At 40.3% G+C, this 22,790-nt stretch overlaps 1 protein-coding gene across 2 annotated transcripts in view; it reads right to left on the bottom strand.

The window, feature by feature from the left end:
* Positions 1 to 22,790, bottom strand: part of nbas (NBAS subunit of NRZ tethering complex) — a 181,837-nt gene that overhangs the window by 87,349 nt on the left and 71,698 nt on the right. Inside the window, exons 33-39 of one of the 2 annotated variants that reach the window (XM_077220068.1) lie at positions 15,811 to 15,924; positions 13,573 to 13,730; positions 12,881 to 12,952; positions 10,015 to 10,188; positions 9,389 to 9,502; positions 6,565 to 6,688; positions 384 to 460 (exon numbers count right to left, since the gene is read on the bottom strand). In XM_077220068.1, the coding sequence (XP_077076183.1) occupies positions 384 to 460; positions 6,565 to 6,688; positions 9,389 to 9,502; positions 10,015 to 10,188; positions 12,881 to 12,952; positions 13,573 to 13,730; positions 15,811 to 15,924 (833 nt within the window). The remainder of the gene's footprint in view (positions 1 to 383; positions 461 to 6,564; positions 6,689 to 9,388; positions 9,503 to 10,014; positions 10,189 to 12,880; positions 12,953 to 13,572; positions 13,731 to 15,810; positions 15,925 to 22,790) is intronic. The other variant, XM_077220069.1, reaches the window with a different exon arrangement.

The following is a 22,790-nucleotide window of genomic DNA, read 5'->3' as shown; positions in this document are numbered from 1 at the left end:
CACACTAATACCACATCAATTTCAACCCAACCTCACCTTATAATGAACAGAGGAATCACTGGGGACATGCTATCAATTTTAAGCCCATAAAGATTTTTTTTTTTCAGATGATTTTATTAGAGCATGAACCGATTACCAATCTAAATCAGGAAAATGCAATACTACTTTCAAATGGAGGCCCTTGATGTAACGGGACAGAGGCTAATACTGTAAGCATTAGACTTAATATTAGACTTACAGTGACTTTTAAATGGCTTTATCTTTCAATACCACAATTTTGAATACAGTGAAAGAAATAGTAATGAAAAACCATAATCTGCACACACACAGTCACTCAGTATGAGAGAAAGAGAGAGATCTGCAAATAGAGCAGTCAAACTCACCTGAGGTAGAGCCAGTAAATAGGCCAGAGCGAGTGTCATATCTTTGGGAAAAGCATCACTGGCCAGCTGAAGGAGCACTATGAAATGACACAGGAGATGGAGAAAAAAGGAGGAATAATATTTCAGAGTTATTTCTGCAGAGAAGCACCTCCTTGCTGTACTGTAACATGACGTGACAGAAGAAAGAGAGAGAGAGGAATGAAAATGAGCCTCTACGGCTCTCATTGGCAGTGCATAAAACTGAAATGTGACTGTAACAGTAATACTGAGACTATGACGCAGATTCAGGTCCAGAACCAAAATATAATTTAAAAAAGCAATAAGATACGAGAGACTGTCCCTGGCTAACCAGACAGACACAAGTAAAGAGCAATAGGACACTTAGTTGTTCGTTTGGTTTCTATTTGTGAGACATTGCACTCAAAGTCCACTGTGGAATCTCATTGGTCCAAAATACTGACACTCACAGCAGTATTTACAAACTTGCTTACCATGTCATCAACTATCTGATATTCCGATTCTTAAATACGTGTAAGTGAGTGTTTTGTCGTTTAAAACCTTTATAAATAATCCTGATCTTGATCTATAACGTGAGATGGGCGCCACCATGTTTGTTTGCGCCGCAGTTCATAGAGTCCTGTCAGTCGGATTTACAGCATGGGAATTCATCAGTTTCTCCCGAAATACATGTAAGAAAGTGGCCAGTGAACTGTGAGAAGAATAGAGTAAACTTTGTTTCTTCCACTATGTTTGTCTGATATGAATTACAAACGTCGGCAAATTATATTTGAATAGATTGTTATTTCTGCTCCCATAGACATCAGTGTTTTAGTATTTAGTATCAGTATTTTACTAAATAAACCACTCAAAAGGTTAAAGGGTTATTTCACCCAAAAATGAAAATAATGTCATTAATGACTCACCCTTATGTCGTTCCAAGCCCGTAAGACCTGCGTTCATCTTCGGAACACAGTTTAAGATATTTTAGATTCAGTCCGAGAGCTTTTTGTCCCTCCATTGAAAATCTATGTGCGGTATACTGTCCTTGTCCAGAAAGGCAATAAAGATATCATCAAAGTAGTCCATGTGACCTCAGTGGGTTAGTTAGAATTTTTTGAAGCATCGAAAATACATTTTGTTCCAAAAATAACAAAAACGACGACTTTATTCAGCATTGTATTCTCTTCCGGTTCTGTTGTCAATCCGCTTTCATGAGTCTGCTGACGTAAGACGAGCTGACGTGTGTCTGGTGCGCCCGAGATTCGTTTACAGTCTGAGGGAGACGCACGCTGTAAACAAAACAATCTTTGCAAACAAGTCTAAGAATTTCGACACAGGGGAAGACTTGCATTTTTTTTAACCATATTTATTTGAACCCGAATACACGGACGCACCAGATAACACGTCAGCAGCGTCTTACGTCAGCAGCGTCACTGGCCTCGTGAACGCGGATTGACAAGAGAACCGGAAGAGAATACAATGCTGAATAAAGTCATCGTTTTTGTTATTTTTGGAACAAAATGTATTTTCCATGCTTCAAAAAATTCTAACTAACCCACTGAGGTCACGTGGGCTACTTTGATGACGTCTTAATTGCCTTTCTGGACAAGGACAGTATACCGCACATAGATTTTCAATGGAGGGACAAAAAGCTCTCGGACTGAATCTAAAATATCTTAAACTGTGTTCCGAAGATGAACGGAGGTCTAACGGGCTTGGAACGACATGAGGGTGAGTCATTAATGACATAATTTTCATTTTTGGGTGAACTAACCCTTTGACATAACATGTGGACATTTTGGTAAGGACACAATGTTGCAATGATTAAATAGTAATATGATAATAATATGAATATATACACAGATTTAGTTTTTTTCAGTTTTTTTTCAGATTCTTCATGTAATCAGAGACAGACTCGATGATAGTAAGATCAGATCATAACGGCTGTAGTCAGACTCCTTGTGCATACAAAAATCTCACTGGATTATTACAATTAATGGCATGGAATATTTTAAAATGCAAACTAATATAAAATGTAAATACTAATATTGACACTACAGCAAAATATACGAAAATATTAATCGGCCTAAGACATTTGCACAGTACTGTACTTCTAAAGCATGTATTAATCTTAGTTAAATTCAACATTTACTAATACATTATTTTATTGTTTTAACTGTGTTTTTTATTGAACTTTTCTTATAAACAATAAATAAAATAATCTTAAAATAAATACACCAATCCTTGGCAGCACAGAATACGCCACATACCAGAACATTATCTGCATTGTTCAAACATTAACATATATTAAGTATTTCAAGTAAATTTTCAATTAATGCCCACTTCTGTCGAAAAATGTCCGATTTTAACTGCAAATCTGCAGTCATCTTCTCAAATATGTATATCTGTTTCAGTCTATGTTTCCATTCTGTCACAGTGGGTTCGTGCACCTTCATCCAATTCACAGTGATTATCTTCCTAGCTACTAATACATTATTAAAATCAAAGTTTGTACCTGTATTATTTCATAGATCTGAGCTAAAGAAAGATTAATGTAATAAATGTAAGAAAATAAGTTAGAGAATGTAAGGGTCAGCAAAATCTACAAGACACTTCAACAAACTACATGATTATTTTCTATGACCATCTGTGAAGTGTCTGTGATAACTTCACAGAGGCTTCACCTCATTTAACAGAGAACTAAACCTTACAGGCATTGTGGCTAAATTTGATCAATTAGGATTTGACCACAAACACCCTGTGGAACGATTGTAAACATTCATTAAGTCTGCAGTAACTCACATGAACAGAATGCGCAAAGCTGATGAAGAAATGTTACTGTTAGGAACAAAGGCAGACTGCTGTGCAGACATATGCAGCACCAGACTCTCCAATACGATCAGTTGGTTACGTGAGAGAAGCCCATCAGTTCCCATTTTTTACAGAACTGCAGACAGTGTTAGGTTTTATTCTGCTATTCTGAGCCTGTGATGGAATCAAGGGCATTTTGCACGTCAAACAATCTTGGCACGACAATGTTATCAAAAAAAGCTGGAGGAGAGGGAGTCTTGCGTGTGCTGAAATAACAAAGGTGTTAGCGTTGCTAACAGTAAATGTTTTGCTGTTTTCAGCTGTTTGATGGATTATTCTAACACATCCTTCCTCAAAGTCCTTTTAACATCGAAAACTAGAGGTGTGGCTTCACATAGCGACACAGGGAAGCTGATCAGAGAAGGAGGCTGTCATTATACTTAAAAACTTGTGAAAAAAGTGTGTATGTGTGTGAGTGTAAAAGAACACGAGTGATACCAAAAAGATAGACGCACTTTAAATATGCAAAAAATGCACTTTAGGAAAAAATAACCTTCCAATCTGCATCTGTGACACTGACAGATATATCCTTTAGTTTGTATATCCTTTTAGATTAGTTGAGTCTTGGGGTCAGAAGCCTACCAAACAAAACAAAAATTCAAACAAACCCTACATCCCCGAATGTTGTTTGGGAGGGTTTCAAGAAATATCCTCCTCACTCATCCACAAACAAACTCCAGCAAATTCAGTTGTCAGACACGACTGGAACTTCAAACGGGACAAAAAAAAAAAAGAACTTATGGCAGCAAACACGCTAGATGGGTTTGGTGCACACACAACTAAAAAGTACCCCATGTGTACAATTTATTATACCGTTGGATCTTTAATGTTGTGGGCACATTTTTCTGCTGGAGGTCCTGGACTTCTTGTTCAGATACATGGCATCGTGGATTCTATCAAATATCAACAGATAAAAAATCAAAACCTGACGGGTTCTGCTAGAAATCTTATAACGGGCCATGTTTGGATCTTCCATCTGGACAACGATCCAAAACAAATATCAGAATCAACACAAAAATGTGTTACGGAGCACAAAATGAAGCTTCTGCCATGACCGTCCCAGTTCCCTGACCTGAAGAGTGTAGTTTACTGAAGAGAAGAAGCACCAACATGGATCTGTGAATCTGAAGGATCTGAAGAGATTCTGTATGGAGGAATAGTCTCTGATCTCTGGTCAGTTGTTCTCCAAACTCATCAGGCATTATGGGAGAAAACTCAGAGCTGTTATCTTAAAAAAGGAGATTGCAAAAAGTATTTAATAAAAGGGTTCCAATAATTGTGGCAAACGTGTTTTGGAGAAAAACATTTATTTCATAATGTGATTTTCCCTCACTTTCAATTCTTTTACGTCAATGAAAGGTTCGATTTTTGCAATTTTTTTAATGAAAGATTAAAAGGATAAACAATGCAGATTTATTTTTTACAGCCATTTTTGATCATATTTACCATGCGTGCCATTAATTCTGACCACAACTGTGTGTGTGTGTATATTGTTTTTTTTAATAAATACATTTATTTAAGTAGGCTAGCCGTTTATTATATAATTAACTAATTAAATATAATTAACCACAGTCAAAAAAAAGACTCCAAACAAATTATTTTACAGAACAAAAGAACTACTTACATGGGTAAACGCCACAATACAAGTACATAGAATAAACAAGTAATAATATCCTGGTTGATATAAGCGATGATCTTCTGGCACAGTTTTCGCTGTATGTTCCCATTCTAAGGCTCATGGTAAATCAAGACCAGTCAATCTGAGCAATCAAACCAATCGAAGCGCACACCAGCTGTAAAACAGTGTCCGATCCCAGAAGTCCTATAGCTTTAGCCAAGCAGCATGTCATGTCAGTAAGAAATTGATCATGTCTGTAAGAAATCGATCAATGGAAAGAACTTAACAATTATAGTGACATGTTTACTAACTAAATAATCCAATTAAAAGCCATTTGTATGGTGTGGCTTTTGTGTTCATGGTTAAGTGCTAATCTAATTTGCATTCACGCTGAAAAACAAGCGTTCTAGCGCAAACATTATGCCTATAAATATTGTTGCGCGCCTTCTTATCAAATTCTGAAAATGTCTGAAAATGTCTAGTCTAGTCTGAAAATGTCTATTCTGACTAAACCCAACTGTGATACTTTTATTATTATGTTTCTTGTTGTATTTATATTTGTATATGTCCACTGGAAGCCTAAGTACCAAAACAAATTCCTTGTGTGCAAGCACACTTGGAAATAAAGCTCTTTCTGATTCTGATTCACATGATCAACCTCTAATCCTTTTTGCTTGGGAACTAATGTGGTCGGAACCAAAGTTTACAGCGGAGGACTTCTACATTCCGATTGGTTGCCGCCGAACCGCGTCATAGCTCATTACCATAGCTCAATTACTTCACTTCAACTCTGTGTGAACGTATGGATTGTGAAAATCAAGCTCTAAGAATGTGTTGTGGCATGCATGCATACATGGAATGAAAAATAATACTGTTGCATAGTCAGAAGTGTGATACCCAGATGAAGAAAAAAAAAAAAAAGAAAAGAAAAAAATGCTGACCATATCAGCCGCGGAAAGCATCCCTAATTCTTAACCATTAAGCATTTCACACATAAGAAAAGAGATTAGAGAGGACACGCGTGCAATATCTAAACAAGAGCAAAGAACCATGACTGTTTTATAGGAAGTGTATTTAGCATACGTTTTAGCGTGCAGGTCATTAATTTAGCATTATCAGCCTGACGCAAGCGCTTTCCTTTCATCTCACGTTCTCCCACACGAAGGTGACTTTATGCCTGTGGTGCGCAACTGACCGACAGTGACACAGGAGGAATTAAAAGAGAGGATAAGAAAGCAAGAGGTAAAGGGAGATTCACTATTTGCATTCTTCCACCAAAGATCCTGCACCCGTCCCATCACTCTGCATTGATTTTCTCATTCGCCTCATCCATCTTGAAGCAAAAGGCCTTGATATTTTGACTAGCCGCTATCTCTCTTGTATCGGGAGGGTGCGCATTATTTACTGCTGTCTGCTTGCGGTGAGTACACATTAATTAATCAATATGACGCTATTCTTCCAGACATGTAGCCGGCGAGTGGTGATACATCAGAGAGAGACGAGGCCAGGCAGAGGGAGCGTCTTCTGCCTGAGAAGCTGCCCCGGGGGCCAAAGATTACAGCTTTCCTAGCAAGGACACTGCGACTAACAAGAGGGTGATGAGAGACGCTTAACTAGGACGGGTGAGGTCACTAGTCACCGTGATGAGAGTTGATTTTAGATGTAAATGTTTGTTTATATAAGGAGCAATACCTTCGGTTGCAGGAAAGAGATTCTGTCCCTCGCTGTTGGTTTCAGCCAGTTTGCCTGTCCGCAGTAAAACTTCTGCAAAGTCTTCTTGAGGAGTATAGACATACGAGGAATACACATCCTCAGACTGAAATAGAAATTGAGGAGAGGGGATATTACACTTTTGTTTTTGCTTTTTTTTGTTGTTGCTGCAAACCAGTCACAAAAAAAAAAAAACACAAAATACACTACAATTCAAAAGTTAAAGGGGTAGGTAACATTTGAATGTTTCTGGGGAAAAAAAAGTATTCTATGCTCAGTAAGGCTGCATTTATTTGATCAAAAATTAATACATTTTAAAATGTAATTTTCAAAGCTGAATTTTCAGCATCATTAGTCCAGTACATTGTCATGATCCTTCAAAAATCATTCTAATATGACGCTTTGGTGCTCAAAAAACATTTCTTATCATTATCATTGTTAAAAACGATTGTGCTGCTTAATATTTTTGTGGAAATTGTAGATTATTTGATGGATAGAAATTTCAAAAGAACAGCATTTATTTGAAATAGATTTGTTTATTATAATGAACAAGTCTTTACTTTTAGTTTTGATCAATTTAATGCATCATTGCTCAATAAAAGTATTATTTAAAAAATCTTACTGACCCCAAAAGTTTGAATGGTATATTATGTATTTTTTTTCTTTAATTAAAGAAAAGCACAAGCACAGTACAAGCATCAGATTGTTAGAGAAATAAATGAGTGTGTGTGGCCTGGTAAACCCTACATTATTAATCCTTGTTCGTGTGGGGACATTTTTTGGTCCCCATGAGGAAAAGAGCTTATAAATCATACTAAGTGATGATTTTTGAAAATGTAAAAATTCAGAATGTTTTCTGTGATCGGTAGGTTTAGGGGTAGGGTTAGTGTAAGGGAATAGAATATACAGTTTGTACAGTATAAAAATCATTATGTCTATGGAAAGTCCCCATAAAACATGGAAACACTACGTGTGTGTGTGTGTGTGTGTGTGTGTGTGTGTGTGTGTGTGTGTGTGTGTGTGTGTGTGAGAGAGAGAGAGAGAGAGAGAGAGAGAGAGAGAGAGAGAGAGAGAGAGAGAGAGAGAGAGAGAGAGAGAGAGAGAGAGAGAGAGAGAGAGAGAGAGAGAGAGAGAGAGAGATTGAACATATAAATCACAATAATGTGTGCATATACATATAAACACAAGTTTTATCCAGAGCTTGTCTCCTTAATGTAATCTCCAAGATTTTAAGATTGGGTTTCATTCTAACTACAAATTTAATCTTTTCAAGGTTGACTGCAAAAAGTGGAGGAGATGGCAGCTTCCAATTAATTAGTATAAGTCGTCTAGCCAACAGTGTGCAAAGTGCAATATTATCCATCTCTAAAGCTGTCAGTTTAACGTTTTTTTTTTTTGGAAACCCCCCAAATAAAGCTGTCAATGGGGTTAGGGTCTATTACTGTGTTAAAAATGTCTGAGAAACAACAAAAAATTCCACCCAAAACCTTAATAACATCGGAGAACAGGACCAAAAAGAATGAAACGGAGAAGCTGGCTCCACAACACCGAGTGGGCAGGAGGGGTCTAATTCAGGAAATATCTGGCAGAGTTGCACCCTAGACCAATAAATACAATGCACTTCCTTAAATTGAATAAGCCTATGCCTAGAGCCAACTGGAGAAGAAAGTATCCTTTTTAAGATCGTGTCCCATGTTTCATCTTCTAACATAGTAGTTAGGATTTAAGTCCTCCTCCCAAAGAGATTTCAATGACCTACTAGATGGGGTTTGTTGGTTGTTATTTATTATACTATAAGAATATGTTATTTTTGATGGACTTACAATTGTTTAAAATTATTTATTATTTGATTTATCATAAATAAATACTTTTTTTTTATTTTGTAAGAAAAAGAGACTAAAGCCGGGGACACACTTAACGACTGTAAGGCCGATTATGAATGTAATCTGATATTTAGGACTGATCATGACCAAACGCGCCGAGTCAGAGACAGTTGCTTTCAGTGTTTAAAATCTACTCCAGTCGTTGGAAACAGTCTGTAAGTGTGTTCAGTTCAGTCTTAGAATGTTGTAGCTAGTCATTAAGTGTGTCCCTGGCTTAACTTGTGAAAGCACATACCTGAAATGACTACTGTGAATGAACAAAAACTCTAAAACCTTATTCTAAAAAAATTCTAAAACCAAAATTTAACAATATATCCTGGCCACTCTTTTCAATATAATGAAGACTGGGGTTGTCAAACAACAAAATAACTGAAAAGCCCCATAAAAGTAACAAAGGTGGTGTACACCATTTTTCTTCTTCGAGGTCATATCACAACTTTGTGTTAAGCATAGACCAAAGTTATTTACTGAAACTCTGACATCCCTTAAGTTCTTGAGGGAAGTGGCAAAGCTCACCAGCTCTCTAATTTTGGTATGTTTGTCACATAAAGCTATTAAATTGTGCTTTCAAAAATAGCACACAGTCATATGGACCACAGATACATTATGATCTATGTTTAATTTTAGAAGTTTGAAAGTTTCAGATTCACTGTAATTGCATGGAAAAGAGTAATCTGTACATTATTTAATTTCTGCTTTTGTGTCCCTCTGAGGAAGTTCAACATGACTGTAATTAAAAGACAAAATATCCTTAACCTCATACACACTCAGAACTAAACTTCATATTTACATTTTCCTTTATCATAGCAGTGACTTTGACAAGACATGGGAATGATAGAGAGTGAGAGAGAAAATAAAGTTGTAGGAGAAAAACACACACACACAGATGTGAACCAGAAGGAAGGAGATATGGTAAAATTTACCGTATTGACGTATGGATCATCGAACAGCTCCTCGTAGAAAGGGCTGCATCCCTGCCTCTCCAGATCTGTGTTCTGATTGGCCGCACCGGTACGGCTTCTATCCGCGGCTTGTCCCTGAGAGGAGATAAATGTTCATTAAAGATTCATAGAATATTCATAAAACATTCACAGATACGCATGCAGGAACCATTAATGTTTCAGCCATGCTCATAAACGTTCGTAAGGCGCCAGACCCTTCTGCCTTGGAGGGTAATTCTGGCCTTTAGAGAGAGAGAGTAACTATGGAAGGCCATTAGGAATGCACAAGCTTCTGCTTGTCATCAGCCATTTCACAGGAAGGACTTGGGCTTGGGGAACCAGAAACAGGAACTCAAAAAACAAACCGCTTTACAAAGAGACACGCAGAAGTCGGCCGGGGAGAGGTTCGTTCAATCATGCCAGGTTTTAATGGCCTAACAAAACCTGCCAAAAAAAATGTGCAGGCGAGTCTCACTGTTGAGCTTTGTCCAACCTGTTCCTGGCGGTCATGTTTTGAAGAGGAGAGATGCATAATGGAGCGAGGAGCGCCGTTACACTTCTGAGAGCGGCGAACAAAACCGTTCAGCCTGAATTTAAATGTGACCTACATGCAGTGGGCGAAGTAAGCTGAGGGACTCCCTCCACCAATGGGAGTCGCTGACGGTGGTCAGAACGGCTCTGGTGGTCATGGTGGTGTTGGTCAGGACCTCTATGGTGCGAGCTGTGGTTCTGTGCAGCAGGTCTGCGGAGTAAATTGATCCAGGAACAACAGCTCCAGTCTGCTATGGGCATGCAGGGAAGGTTAGACATGAGCCATAATGATCAAAATACAGCGGATGTAGCTAGAGAAAATAATACACATATTGTAGATTTTTTTGTTTTGTTTCTACAGACACCTTTGGCTTTCTCACTAGTGATATTTTCTCTAAAGCTGCTGTGGAAAACTAAAAGTTGAAATGCTTGACAAATAAAAGGGAATTAACTTGACAAACCAGGACCATGATGCTGTGATTTATTGCACAATATAACCAAAAGAATATGTACCTCGAGTATTTTAATACATGACAAATTATGATATAATGCTAAAACTGTAAAAGAACAAGTTAATATCAATGTCATATATTAGTAAATAAATGGTTTTAAACAGTATATTTTAAATTCAAATTAAGTGAATAGAGTAAATATAAAAATTTATTATATTGTTATTTCTTTTAAAAACAATTCTAAAAATATTCTTTTAGTTTAATTAAAACTTCATTTTATTTGCTCAGTAAGACCAGGGCCATGCATTAAGAAAGTAAATTGTGCCAATTTTGATTTCATGTTGATATTTGGTTGATTTTAGGGCTAGGACAGTCCCAAAGTGGATTTCCTGACATTTAATTAATTTTGTTTATATATATAACCAGTCAACTGGCCTACTAATTAGGCTAAGAGATTTGACATACATTTAACTACAACGATTTGTGTCAGAAGTGGACTTTTAAACATGCCAAATCAATATGGGCACTCAGGACTGTAAATGTTAACAACATTTTGTAATTAGGTGGCACATATGCTAATTAACCTAAGGCAAGTGTTACCCAGCAGGGAAAATACAGAAACAAAGAAACTAGAGGAAATCCCAGCAGGAACAGAGATATCCCTTTAAGCCTATAAAACAAACAAAAGCGCTACTTTAGCCATCTCTTTGCGCTAAAGTCATCATGCATTATAAATGAAGGTACAGTATAGGCACAGTGACATAAATTGACTCCTGAGCAAGAACACTCTCCGCCATCAAAAGAGCAAAGCACTGCTAGCTCAACATGCAACATGACAGAACAAAGCGTATGCAGGTGATTACATGTTACCGTGATGCTAGGTGAACTTTTCGAAAATTTCCGAAACGCAGGAAATGAACACTAGCTCACACTGCTCTTTCTAGATCATGTGTACAAAGCTGAATCACGCATTTGACCACATCAATACTTCATTCAGTTTTAAATGCACATTTAGCCGATAAACAACACACACATTTACACAAATGTATTTTTGTGCACACATGAAACTTTAAACATGCAGTGTCTTTTCTAATGGTGAGGTGAAAACAGTGCTTGCTATGAGTAAAGCAGCTGGGCTCTGAAGCCATATTTACACCATATGAAAAATGCAGAGAGTCTGTCACTGAGGCATTGAACTCATAGTTCAGTCAGAGGCTGTGATTTAAAGCCCACTATAATGTAATAATCCAGGGGAAGATTTACCATTTTATAGCCATGAATGAAGCATGGGTGCTCATGTTAAAACATGTGATGAAAGCTTACAGTCAGCAAGAAGTCCAAATTGACAATTTTTACTTTCTTATTTCAGGTGCATGGAATTACTGGAAACAATGTATTGTTCATCATTTTCAAAAGAGAAAAAAGGTAGCTTCTTAATCTTCAAAATATAATAATTTGTGCTTCAATGTAATAATAATAATAATAATAATTATTATTATTATTGTAAAAAGGGGTCATGACATGGATTTTTTTAATATGTTCATTGAGATTTGCTTGCAATGTTAATCATTTTTGCACAAAAAACAATTATGCATGTGGAAAAACGTTTAGTTTCAACCTTAATTCTGACCCTCGGTCTGCAATGATTCGTTTTAAAGAAGCAGCTCCTTGTTGGAGGAGGCATGTCAGTAAAGATCCACTGTTATTATTGGCTAAAGTCATTGCATACGAAACAGTCTCAACGCACACCCGCTATTGCACGCGAGTAAGTGTTTTGAAAAACATTACCCCTATAAAACCATAAATTACAGACGAAGCATTATGAAATCATTTACTTACGAGTTGTGATGCAGCTGCTGTCAGCTCAGATCCAATACAGTTGGATGCTTCATCTTTCTACAAAAGTTTTTTTTTGCCACTGTGCCACTTTTACAAAACGCTCTGAACTAACACATAATCCTCCGATGTGATCCGGGACACTTTTAAAAGAAACCATGGACTTGTTTTTTGTTTATCACTGTTTATAATGGAGGAGGACATTTTAAGCTATGAAACTTGCAGGATATTTAAATGGTACAAAGACCTCTTATACGTCAAAATTTGAAATTTGATTTCTCATGCCATGAACCCTTTAATGTTTAATTATATCTGTTTAAAAATTAATTTGCCACAACATAGCACCAGTTACATTTAACGAGTAAAGGGTGAAATGGTGAAAATAAATGTATTAATGTGTTGCACTTTTTTCCAAATAAATTTTAACCTAAAATGTTAATGTTGATAAAGAAAAGTCTATGGACACACCAAGGCACCAACTATTCACATATAGGCTTCTCAGAAAGAGTAACACAAAACTGCTGTATAAAAGGTAAATGCACAATACTCAAGGAGCACAATTAGCAAAGATTTATCACAAAAAATATTTGCTCTTCAAAGTGTCACACTAAATAAAGACCCCTGACGTGATGTATGCAGAAGCGTTGTTCTTTACCTCCGACAGCTCGCTGCCTGTTCTCCGGGCTTGAGAGGGATCAATCTTGTAATTTACAGCCTGGTACAGAACCTAAGACAAGAGAGGCGAGCAAAGCATTGACTTTTTCATTCATGCCCTTCAGCATAATACCTTTTTTCGCTTCAATTTTCTTTGCTCTTAAATGTTTAATCGTTCTGCCAGTATTTATACTTGACACTGACTGCAGTAAAACTTATTTAAATTACTATTCCATTCCTCAATACATTTTCTTTTGAGTGTTTCAATGTGGCGTCTATCTTGGTATACATAAATCTACTTTAAGTCTTTCCTGAAAGCAGCCTGACACCAAAGCAGTCAACAGAGAGAGAGAGATAGAGGCAGCACGAGCTGGAAAGAGCGCTAGGGGGGTTAATAGTATGTGTGCCGGGGGCGATTTCTAAAACTTAAAAGCTCCATTTTAAGTCTAGAGTCTGCCAATGTCTAGTGCGTCCAACACAACATATGCATAGACAAAAACTATAGAAGATAATAGCAGGAAACCCATGAAAATGCTTGACTGCAGTGATGGTCAGGAGTTAGGTTTCTACTTGGAGTATCAGAAATTAATTACTGGTTATTGACAACTGGAAATATTTTATGTTAAGGAGACTAGCAAGTGTCTCTTTCTCTCCATACATATATAAAAGCAGTTTAAGTGGACAAAAAGGCACCTGGGTCTGAAGGGAACTGGAAGCCGCTAAAAGGTTCTGGATACTGCTGGGAGGACAGTGTGTGAGGGAGAATGCCATCAGCTCCTGACGGGCAGAGAGCTGCGAGTACGTCTCACACTGCCCCAGCTGGGCACACACATCCCAACCGGCACTATAGCCTAGAGTGACAGGGTCAAAAATAAAACAAGAAATGTATGCGCACACACACACAAAAACAAAACAAAAATTTACATAAAGAGAGCACTTAAACCCCTTTTTTTCCAGGGTAGACCGTTATTCAAGACTGCCTTTTAAATTCTGTTTAAATTAATAAATATTTAATTGCCATTTGAATTTGAATTCAAGTCCGGAGAATGAAAACGGAATAAACATAGCTGCTAAACGAGTAATTTTCAACTAAAAAATTAAAGTCGGACAATAAATGTTGGCTTTTCAAAACCTTAATTGAAAGTTTAAAAAGACAGACAAACATTTTCAGTTTTCTAATAAATTGTCAATAAATGTTGGCTTGACAAAACCTTAAATGAAAGTTTAAAAAGAAAAGATTGATGATAGATGGATAGATACAGTAGATGTAGACAGACATGTCCGGTAGAAATAGATAGACAGACATATACTTTCTTACAACATCTGCCCAGCAACAAAAAAACAACAAAACCCACAATCCTCTGATTCAGCCTCAGCAATTGTGGCTCTGCGCTTCGAGTTGACATAGTTTCAAGAATCTGTTGCAGTTATATTCTTGTTTTTTCCATCCATGGCTCTTATTGCCTCATGTATAAAGTAAATCTTTTTAATCTCTAGCACTCTTCCTCATTCTCCATGTGACTGAATAATTACACGGTGAAGTCGGAGAGAAGCTAACCCATTTTCCACACTGATGTTAGCGAGGCTGTGAGACTGCTGCCGATAGCAATCAGAGATTAGCACATCTTCTGTTCTCAAGCCTGCATTAATCTACCCCAGCCTGAAGCATACACACACACACACAAGACCAGTCTCTTTCCAATATCTGATGGCACATTGACTGAACAGCCCTACACACACACACACACACACACACACACACACACACACACACACACACACACACACACACACACACACACACACACATAAAACACCTTTGAGATGAATCTGCCTAGAATGATAACGATGGTCCTGTTGATCACACTCATAACATTTTCCTACTCAAACCTCACTTATGAAAACATCAAAATTCTGCAAGCAGATTCTGATGCCCTACAACACCCTTGAATGAAACATCTATGAAAAATGTTTCATGTATTTTTCAAGGTTCGCGGATAATAATTTACCCTGTAATCAATAATTGTATCCCTTAAAAGTCATCTATGATCACCAAAATGACATATTTAAAAGTTTTTTCCTCGGAAAAAAATTATTCATGCCTTAAAATAGCTTGAATGTTGCCTTATTTAGTATATACGTGGTTCTATGAATATGCAAATTAGCCCCGCCTCCACTCACTCACACCAGCTCAGATGTTGACATGAATTTGTACATGGTTTGTTTCAAAGCATATTAAAAACACCACATAGACATACAAACAACATTAAAAGCTTGATTTTCACCACAGGGGGACTTGAAGTCATTTTAAAGAGCAACTTCTAGCCAAACCAGCAAATATTTTCCATTATTATTTTTTTTCATGTTTTTTTTAAAGCTTTCATCAATTCCAATGACTTTTCTAAATCTGCAGACCATACTTTTAAACTTCCCTGATATTGCCAGATTCTTTAAAAATGTGAGAAACTGACAGACTTTGTTTTAATATTAACACTAAATATATTTCATTTTAATTATAAGCTATTTTGGTGGAAATGTGAATCCATTCACTCAGATATAAATCTATCAGGGTAAACATCAACAAATATAATTTACACATAAAAATAGATTATGATATAATATGGATAAAGACTTCATGGTAATAAAATCTTTATTATCTGACCAGAAAAGTATTACAGTTATTATGCAAGAACGATGGCAAAAGGGAGGTGAAGTAGGTCGAATAGGCCTAAATGCTATGTAAAAAAAATGTAACAGAAAAAAATATTACTGTAAAATTTCATCCTCGCATGCTTTGAGAGGAATTTTCTTTTAAAACTCTTAAGCTTGAAGATTTGAAAGAAAAAAAAGTCTGATCCCTGAAAATCTGCAATGCATTTCTGATTTGGATGAAAACAAAGTGAGATTTAGAGTCAAGCTGTGCCGGCTTACCTGCAGCCATCAGATCCTGGCAGTGGATGTAGGAGGCCTTGAAATCCTGACAGTGCAGAGCCTGTTCTGCCAATAGCGTGAGCACCTGACCCTTCCTCCTGGCCTCATCATCACCTAAATCATCACACAACCATGAGATTCTGGAACATTACATGTTTCATGTTATATCATCTGGCTGTTAGCATCATCATCAGCAGCACATTTTATTTCAGTTTAGATGAATGAAAGAACTCGTCACTCACTGCAAAGTTTTAAGCTTTCCATAAAAGATACTAAAGTGTTCAGTCTGAAGTGCAATAAATTAATATCCTTTCAGAGGTTTTTCTTAGAAATTCCTGGATGTTGTACAAATATCACAATCACATCTCAGAGAATGCCCTCTTACACAGCTCTGATCTCAGTCCAAAATAAGAAAATAAAGAAGACCAAGAAGCCTGATGAAAACAGTGATAGTGGTTGTCTTTTTCATTAAAGTGTGTGTCGAGCATCAAAGCCCAGACAGGCAATAATACGAGCGGAGGCAGGAAAGTGAGTGTGTGCATGTGTGTGAGCGCCTGCGATTGAATGGATATGATTATTCGCCAGTAAAATCGAAAGGGTCGATACTACGGGAAGTGCCATAATTCAGTCATATCCAAACTGATTTATATGTGACACTGAAGACTTGATATATCAGGAGCATTTATTGCTGCCTGTTTATCCTCATTGCACCTTTCTCTAATATGCCAGCAAAGGTACAGGCGCAGGTGTGCTGACACACACGCACAAACAAAACAACCCTACGGGCATTAGTCGAGGGTAAGCCAAGGTGAATACATCAAACATCCAGTCACTTCATAGAGAGCTAATCAATTCCACTATATATGGCAAGAAGGGCTTCTGACATCCTGCATACTGATCTGTCTGTTATGCTCAGAAGAGTGAGAGCTTTGGATTCACCTCAATTACCCCTGCAACTAGCACACGCACTTAACGCTTCACCTAGGAGCTCACAAAATAAGTTTGGGGTGAACGTTTAACAAACGACACTTTCCAAAAAATTGTATTTTTTATTAGAGGTGCCAATTCCATGGTTTTTGATGACATTTTTGAAGGCTTGCATAAAATAAAGCGGTAGTGCTATCATTAAAAGTAGCAAGGATTAAACATACTGCATGTATAACCTATTAAACTGCTGATTTTGGGCTCACCTCGGAGTTATTCAACAATTAAATCGTGCAACAATGTCATAATCTTTACATAATCTGTTGATTTGATCGTTAACCTATTGTGATATGTAATATTTATTGGTTACCTCAATTAAACACTGCTTAAAACGATACTCGGTTACTAACGTAACCTCGGTTCTCTCTAGAGAGGGAACGAGTATTGCGTAAGTTTAGCTTACGCTACGGAAAGATTCATCTTCTCGAGATACTGAAGCCCAAAAATTATCCTTAATTTTGTATACCTTGTCAACGCAGTGCAGCAGCTAGCAGACCTAGAGCAGGCCATCTCGCGTGCTCATTGGCTGCCCTGCGGGCAACTGCTGCAGCCTACCAGTGAGCCCGGCGTGACGTCACGCCCAATGAAGGGCGCCCGCGCCTTTATAGCGTCACAGCCCGCCAGATAGGCGTGGCTTAGCGTATAAAATAGGGGCTGTAGGCTGAATTCTCTGTTTTTTCGACGACTGAAGCGAAGTCGCTCGTGGCGCGAGCACGGCCGGTTACGCAATACTCGTTCCCTCTCTAGAGAGAACCGAGGTTACGTTAGTAACCGAGTATCGTTCTCTTACGAGAGGTTCTCTCGTATTGCGTAAGTTTAGCTTACGCTACGGGAACACTTTGTCAACGCCGTGCGCGCCAAGCATCCACATGAGACCCCGAGTTCGAGGGGAACCCCATAAGTGGAAAAAATAAGGTGGCCAGCCACGCGGGCCATCACTTGGGGACACATAGGGAATACAGAGCAGCGCGCCGGTCTGTATAGTCATATGGCATATTCCCTACTTAGTGCAACTCAACCAGGAGAGCTGAGTCATCAAAGTGATCTGAGCAGGAGATCTGGGCAGAATACACCTCTTTTTCAGACTGACAACAGTTTAGCCTGCAAGGCAGGAACTTCTAGGTTATAAAACCTGACAAAGGTAGACGGGGAGCTCCAGCCCGCCGCTACACATATGTCATGGATAGAAATTCCACTGGACCATGCCCACGACGAGGCCACGCCTCTCGTGGAATGAGCCCTGATGCCCAGAGGGCATTGCAGACCTTTTGACGCGTAAGCTGCCGCTATAGCGTCCACTATCCATCTGGACAGGCTCTGTTTCGAGGAGGCGAGCCCCTTGGCACGCCCACCAAACGCAACGAAAAGCTGTTTCGAACGCCTGAAGGAGGCGGAGCGCGTAATGTAAAATCTCAGCGCTCTGACAGGCTTGCTGGGAGGCTTGCATCACTTTCGCTGTCAGATGCTGGGAGAGCTGACAGTGAAATAACTTGCGCTCTGAATGGAGTGCCCATCACTTTAGGGACATAACCATGTCTAGGTCTGAGGATGACTTTAGAGTCATTTGGTCCGAACTCAAGACACGACGCGCTGACAGACAGCGCGTGCAGATCCCCTACACGTTTTACTGACGACAGTGCAGTCAGAAAAACGGTTTTTAGTGATAGATATTTCAACCCCACGGAGTCTAGTGGTTCAAATGGAAAAGCTTTCAGGGCCTCGAGGACCAATGAAAGATCCCACATGGGAACCGACGGCGGGCGCGGCGGATTCATCCTTCTAGCTCCTCTAAGGAAGCGGATGACCAACTCATGTCTTCTCAGTGACTGGCCGTGCGTCGATTCCGCGAACGCTGCCACGGCCGCCACGTATACTTTGAGCGTGGATGGGGACCTTCCCTTATCCAACAGCTCTTGTAGGAAGGTGAGCAGCTGCGCCACCCCGCATGTCCGCGGGTCCAGACCTCTGTCGGTGCACCATCCAGAGAACACCGACCATTTAGACGCGTAGAGCCTTCTCGTGGAAGGGGCTCTAGACTGCGTGATCGTGTTCATCACTCCTTCTGGCAGGGCAACGAGTACCCGTTGATCAACCATGCATGCAGAGACCAGCGCTCTGGATGGGGATGCCAGATCGTGCCGCGAGCCTGAGAGAGGAGATCTGCCCTCACCGGAATCGGCCACGAAGCTGTATGTGACAGCCATGCCAGTTCCGGGAACCAAGTCTGATTCTCCCAACGCGGGGCTATGAGGAGCACCGAGTGGCGCGTTTCCCTGATCCTCTTGATCACCTGTGGCAACAGAGAGACCGGAGGGAAAGCATATAGCGGGAGGCTGGGCCAAACCTGGGCCAGCGCGTCCTCGTCCTTCGAGAAGAACATCGGGCATTGAGCGTTGTCTTTTGACGCAAACAGGTCGACTTCCGCTCTGCCGAATAGGCGCCACAGTTTCTGGACCGTTTGGGGGTGCAGGGACCATTCCCCTGGGGGAACATTGTCCCTGGACAGTTTGTCTGGGCCGTCGTTCAAATGGCCAGGCAGATGCGCCGCCCTCAGCGAGCGCAGGTTCATCTGTGACCAAATAAGGAGGCGTTCCGTCAGATTGCAGAGATTTCTGGATCTGACACCGCCCTGACGGTTTACATAGGATACCACAGATGTGTTGTCCGAGCGGAAACCCTTCTCCTGGTCTGACCACTGGCCAAAGGCCGGTCTGCCCTCGAACAGCGCGCCCCAACCCGAGTTGGACGCGTCTGTCGAAATGACCTTCCGATAAGAGATGGTTCCCATCATTACTCCCTGCTGGTACCAGTCGGCCACTAACCAGGGCTGCAGAGCTGTTATGCAGGTCTGAGTCACTCTGATTTTCTGGCCGCCAGACACCCAGGATCGGTGAGGCGCGCGAGCGTTCAACCAGCGTTGGAGCAGGCGCATGCGCAGTAGGCCCAGCTGGAGCACCGCTGCAGCTGATGCCATACAGCCCAACATCCTTTGAAATGTTTTCAAAGGGAGAAAGCTGCCCTTCTGGAAAGATGCGACTAGGTGGCGAACACGGCGCGCGCGCTGTGTCGATAAACGAGCCGTCATGGTCACCGAGTCCAGTTCTATTCCTAAAAAGGAAATTGACTGGCTGGGCACTAATGAGCTCTTGGTCCAGTTGACCGTGAGACCCAAGCTTTCCAGATGACTGAGAAGCACTGTTCTGTGAGATAGTAGTTCTGTCTGAGCGCGATCTAGGGCGGCCGCCCTGACGCCGCTGCGAAGGCTGAGGCTGAGGCTGTGCTGGACGCTGTGTGCTGGTTCGCACAGGAGGCTGGCTTTGTCTCTCGCGAGAGCGGCCTGTGGCGGAACTCGAGCGTCGCGGCAGGAAGAGGTTCATGGCCTGCGTGGTCTTTTGTACCACAGAGAAGCGGTCAACAATCACGTTCACCGCTGGGCCGAAGAGTGCAGGAGGTTCTCCGGCGAGCGCGTCGCTGTGGCCACAGGTTCCGGCTGTCTCAGGGAACGGTCCCACAGGGGGCGGAGTGACTGCTGTGGTGTTGAAAGCTTCGAGTCGAGCCCGCAGGGTCGACAGCGGAAGCTCCTCACAGAGCTCGCAGCCCCCGGACGCGAGGGCGAGCTCTGCGTGTTCCAGGCCCAGGCAGAGAGCGCAGATCAGGTGGCGGTCTCCGGCGCTGAGCGGGGCTTTACACGAGCCACAGGAAGTGCGAGGCATCTTTAAAAAGACGCTCGCTGCTCTTTTAGAATAATAAGCAAAAAAGGATACGTCGCCGGATAGCGTAGCTCGCACGGATGGCTGAAGGTGGCGAAGACGGCCGGCTTCCTCAGCGCTGTCCTAGGCTGGCTGTTCGCGGTTCGACGGCGGCGGTGGCTTCTCTCAAATCTAGCGATGCGAAGAGCTCGCTGAAGAGTCGAAAAATCAGAGAATTCAGCCTACAGCCCCTATTTTATACGCTAAGCCACGCCTATCTGGCGGGCTGTGACGCTATAAAGGCGCGGGCGCTCTTCATTGGGCGTGACGTCACGCCGGGCTCACTGGTAGGCTGCAGCAGTTGCCCGCAGGGCAGCCAATGAGCACGCGAGATGACCTGCTCTAGGTCTGCTAGCTGCTGCACTGCGTTGACAAGGTATACAAAATTAAGGATAATTTTTTGGCTTCAGTATCTCGAGAAGATGAATCTTTCCGTAGCGTAAGCAATACGAGAGAACTTCTCGTAAGAGAACTGTGACGTACAAACTAACACAATCTAATTGAAAGTAAATAATCTCACATTCCTCAATTTTCACAAAAACTGTTTCAAGTGAAACTCTACCATTCATATAAGTTACCCAAGCTATTATATATATATTATATATACATACAAAAAGAAATGACTTCCCACTTTCAACTGCTTTTTTCAGCAAATTTCTTAACGTGTAAATATTTGTGTGAACATTGAAAGATTCAACAACAGATATAAACTGAACAAATTCACAAATTTTTGACGAACAGAAATGGAATAATAAATCCCTGAACCTGGGGTTCAATTTCGAAAGTAACGTTCAGTGTGGCCACCAACTGCTTTAAGTACAGTGCATCGTATCCTCATGGACTGAGCTAGATTTGCCAGTTCTTGCTGTGAGATGTCACTCCACTCTTCCACCAAGGCGCTTGCAATGGTTACAGTGGTCATATGTTTACACATGGTTTGCCACTGAACAGATGATGAGCAGTCCTTCCTGTCTCCCTGTAAGACTGTCATAGGAATCTTACATTATAGACATTGCAGTTTATTGCTCTGGCCACCTCATGCCTCCCTGCAGCAGGACTATGGCATGTTTACCAGGGTAATGATCAGGGACCCTGGGTATCTTTTTCTCCTGGTGTTTTTCAGAGTCAGTAGAAAGGTCTCTTTAGTTTCCCAAGTTATTGGAACTGTGATCAAAATTGTCTACTGCCTGTAAACTGTTAGTGTCTAAAGGACTGTTCAAGAGTTGCATGTGCAATGATTGTTTAGTGTTCATTAAAAATGTTACTATGTTGCTATGTTTACTGCTAGGAATTTCTTTTATATAAAAGGTTGGGGGCGGGGGTTAACCCTTACCCGTAAAGGAGTGACAACTATCACTGACTATTTGTTGAAAAAAAAATTAAATGACTGTTGAACTTTTTAAAAGCTCCAGGACCTATTTTGTACCCTATTTGTGAAAATGGCTGATTTATACCAGGGTTGCATTTTGCACCCATTTATCCTGTCAGTGTGACTCAATTTTGCTAGGTCGTACTGGTACAAGAGCAAAATTACCCCACTGTCTTTGATTTCGCACTGCCATTTCCTGTGTATGAAACACAGAGAGCCAAACATTCCAAAATGTGGGACAAAACAGCACAGACCAATTATCCGCAGCAGACAACACAGAACGCTGAAAACATGGGGCCGTGTAAAAATATAAATTGGATATATGTTCAATCTACACATCACCCTTACAAAAATGTACAATGGATTTACTTCATAAAGAATAAAAAAGATAGAGTAAAAAAGATAGAGAGAGAGAGAGAGAGAGAGAGAGAGAGAGAGAGAGAGAGAGAGAAAGCTAACAAGACTAATCTTATACAATCACTTCACTTGAATTCATGCTGATTCATGGATCCAACTGATTGTTGATTCATGAAGTCACATCTCTGATGTGCATCTTTTTGGGCTGTCCATTGCAATATTCATTTCCAACCCCCGAGCAAAGCATACTTCAAAGAAATGCCTACTTATTCATCCAATCCCTCACTCATGCGTATTCAACCATTTATTCACCTGTAGTCAGGACTTTGCTGATTCAGCAGATACAGATTAAACGCACTCTCTAACGTTTACAGATTAGCGCGATTTAATCTATAAGAAATAGTCACTGAAGTGTACGACTGTCATGTCATGTTGGAATGACATCAAAATATTTATAACTTTCAGGGATTGCATTGACTAACAACTAAAAGAAAGCCTTAGCTGAAGTGATGCCAAGAACT

This window comes from Siphateles boraxobius, unplaced genomic scaffold, assembly GCF_051911475.1.
Source record: "Siphateles boraxobius isolate OS27281-9 unplaced genomic scaffold, OSU_SipBor_1 8, whole genome shotgun sequence".
Classification (NCBI taxonomy): Eukaryota; Metazoa; Chordata; class Actinopteri; order Cypriniformes; family Leuciscidae; genus Siphateles; species Siphateles boraxobius.
Note: the sequence above shows the minus strand (reverse complement) of the source record. Positions and strands in the feature narration are given on the sequence as shown.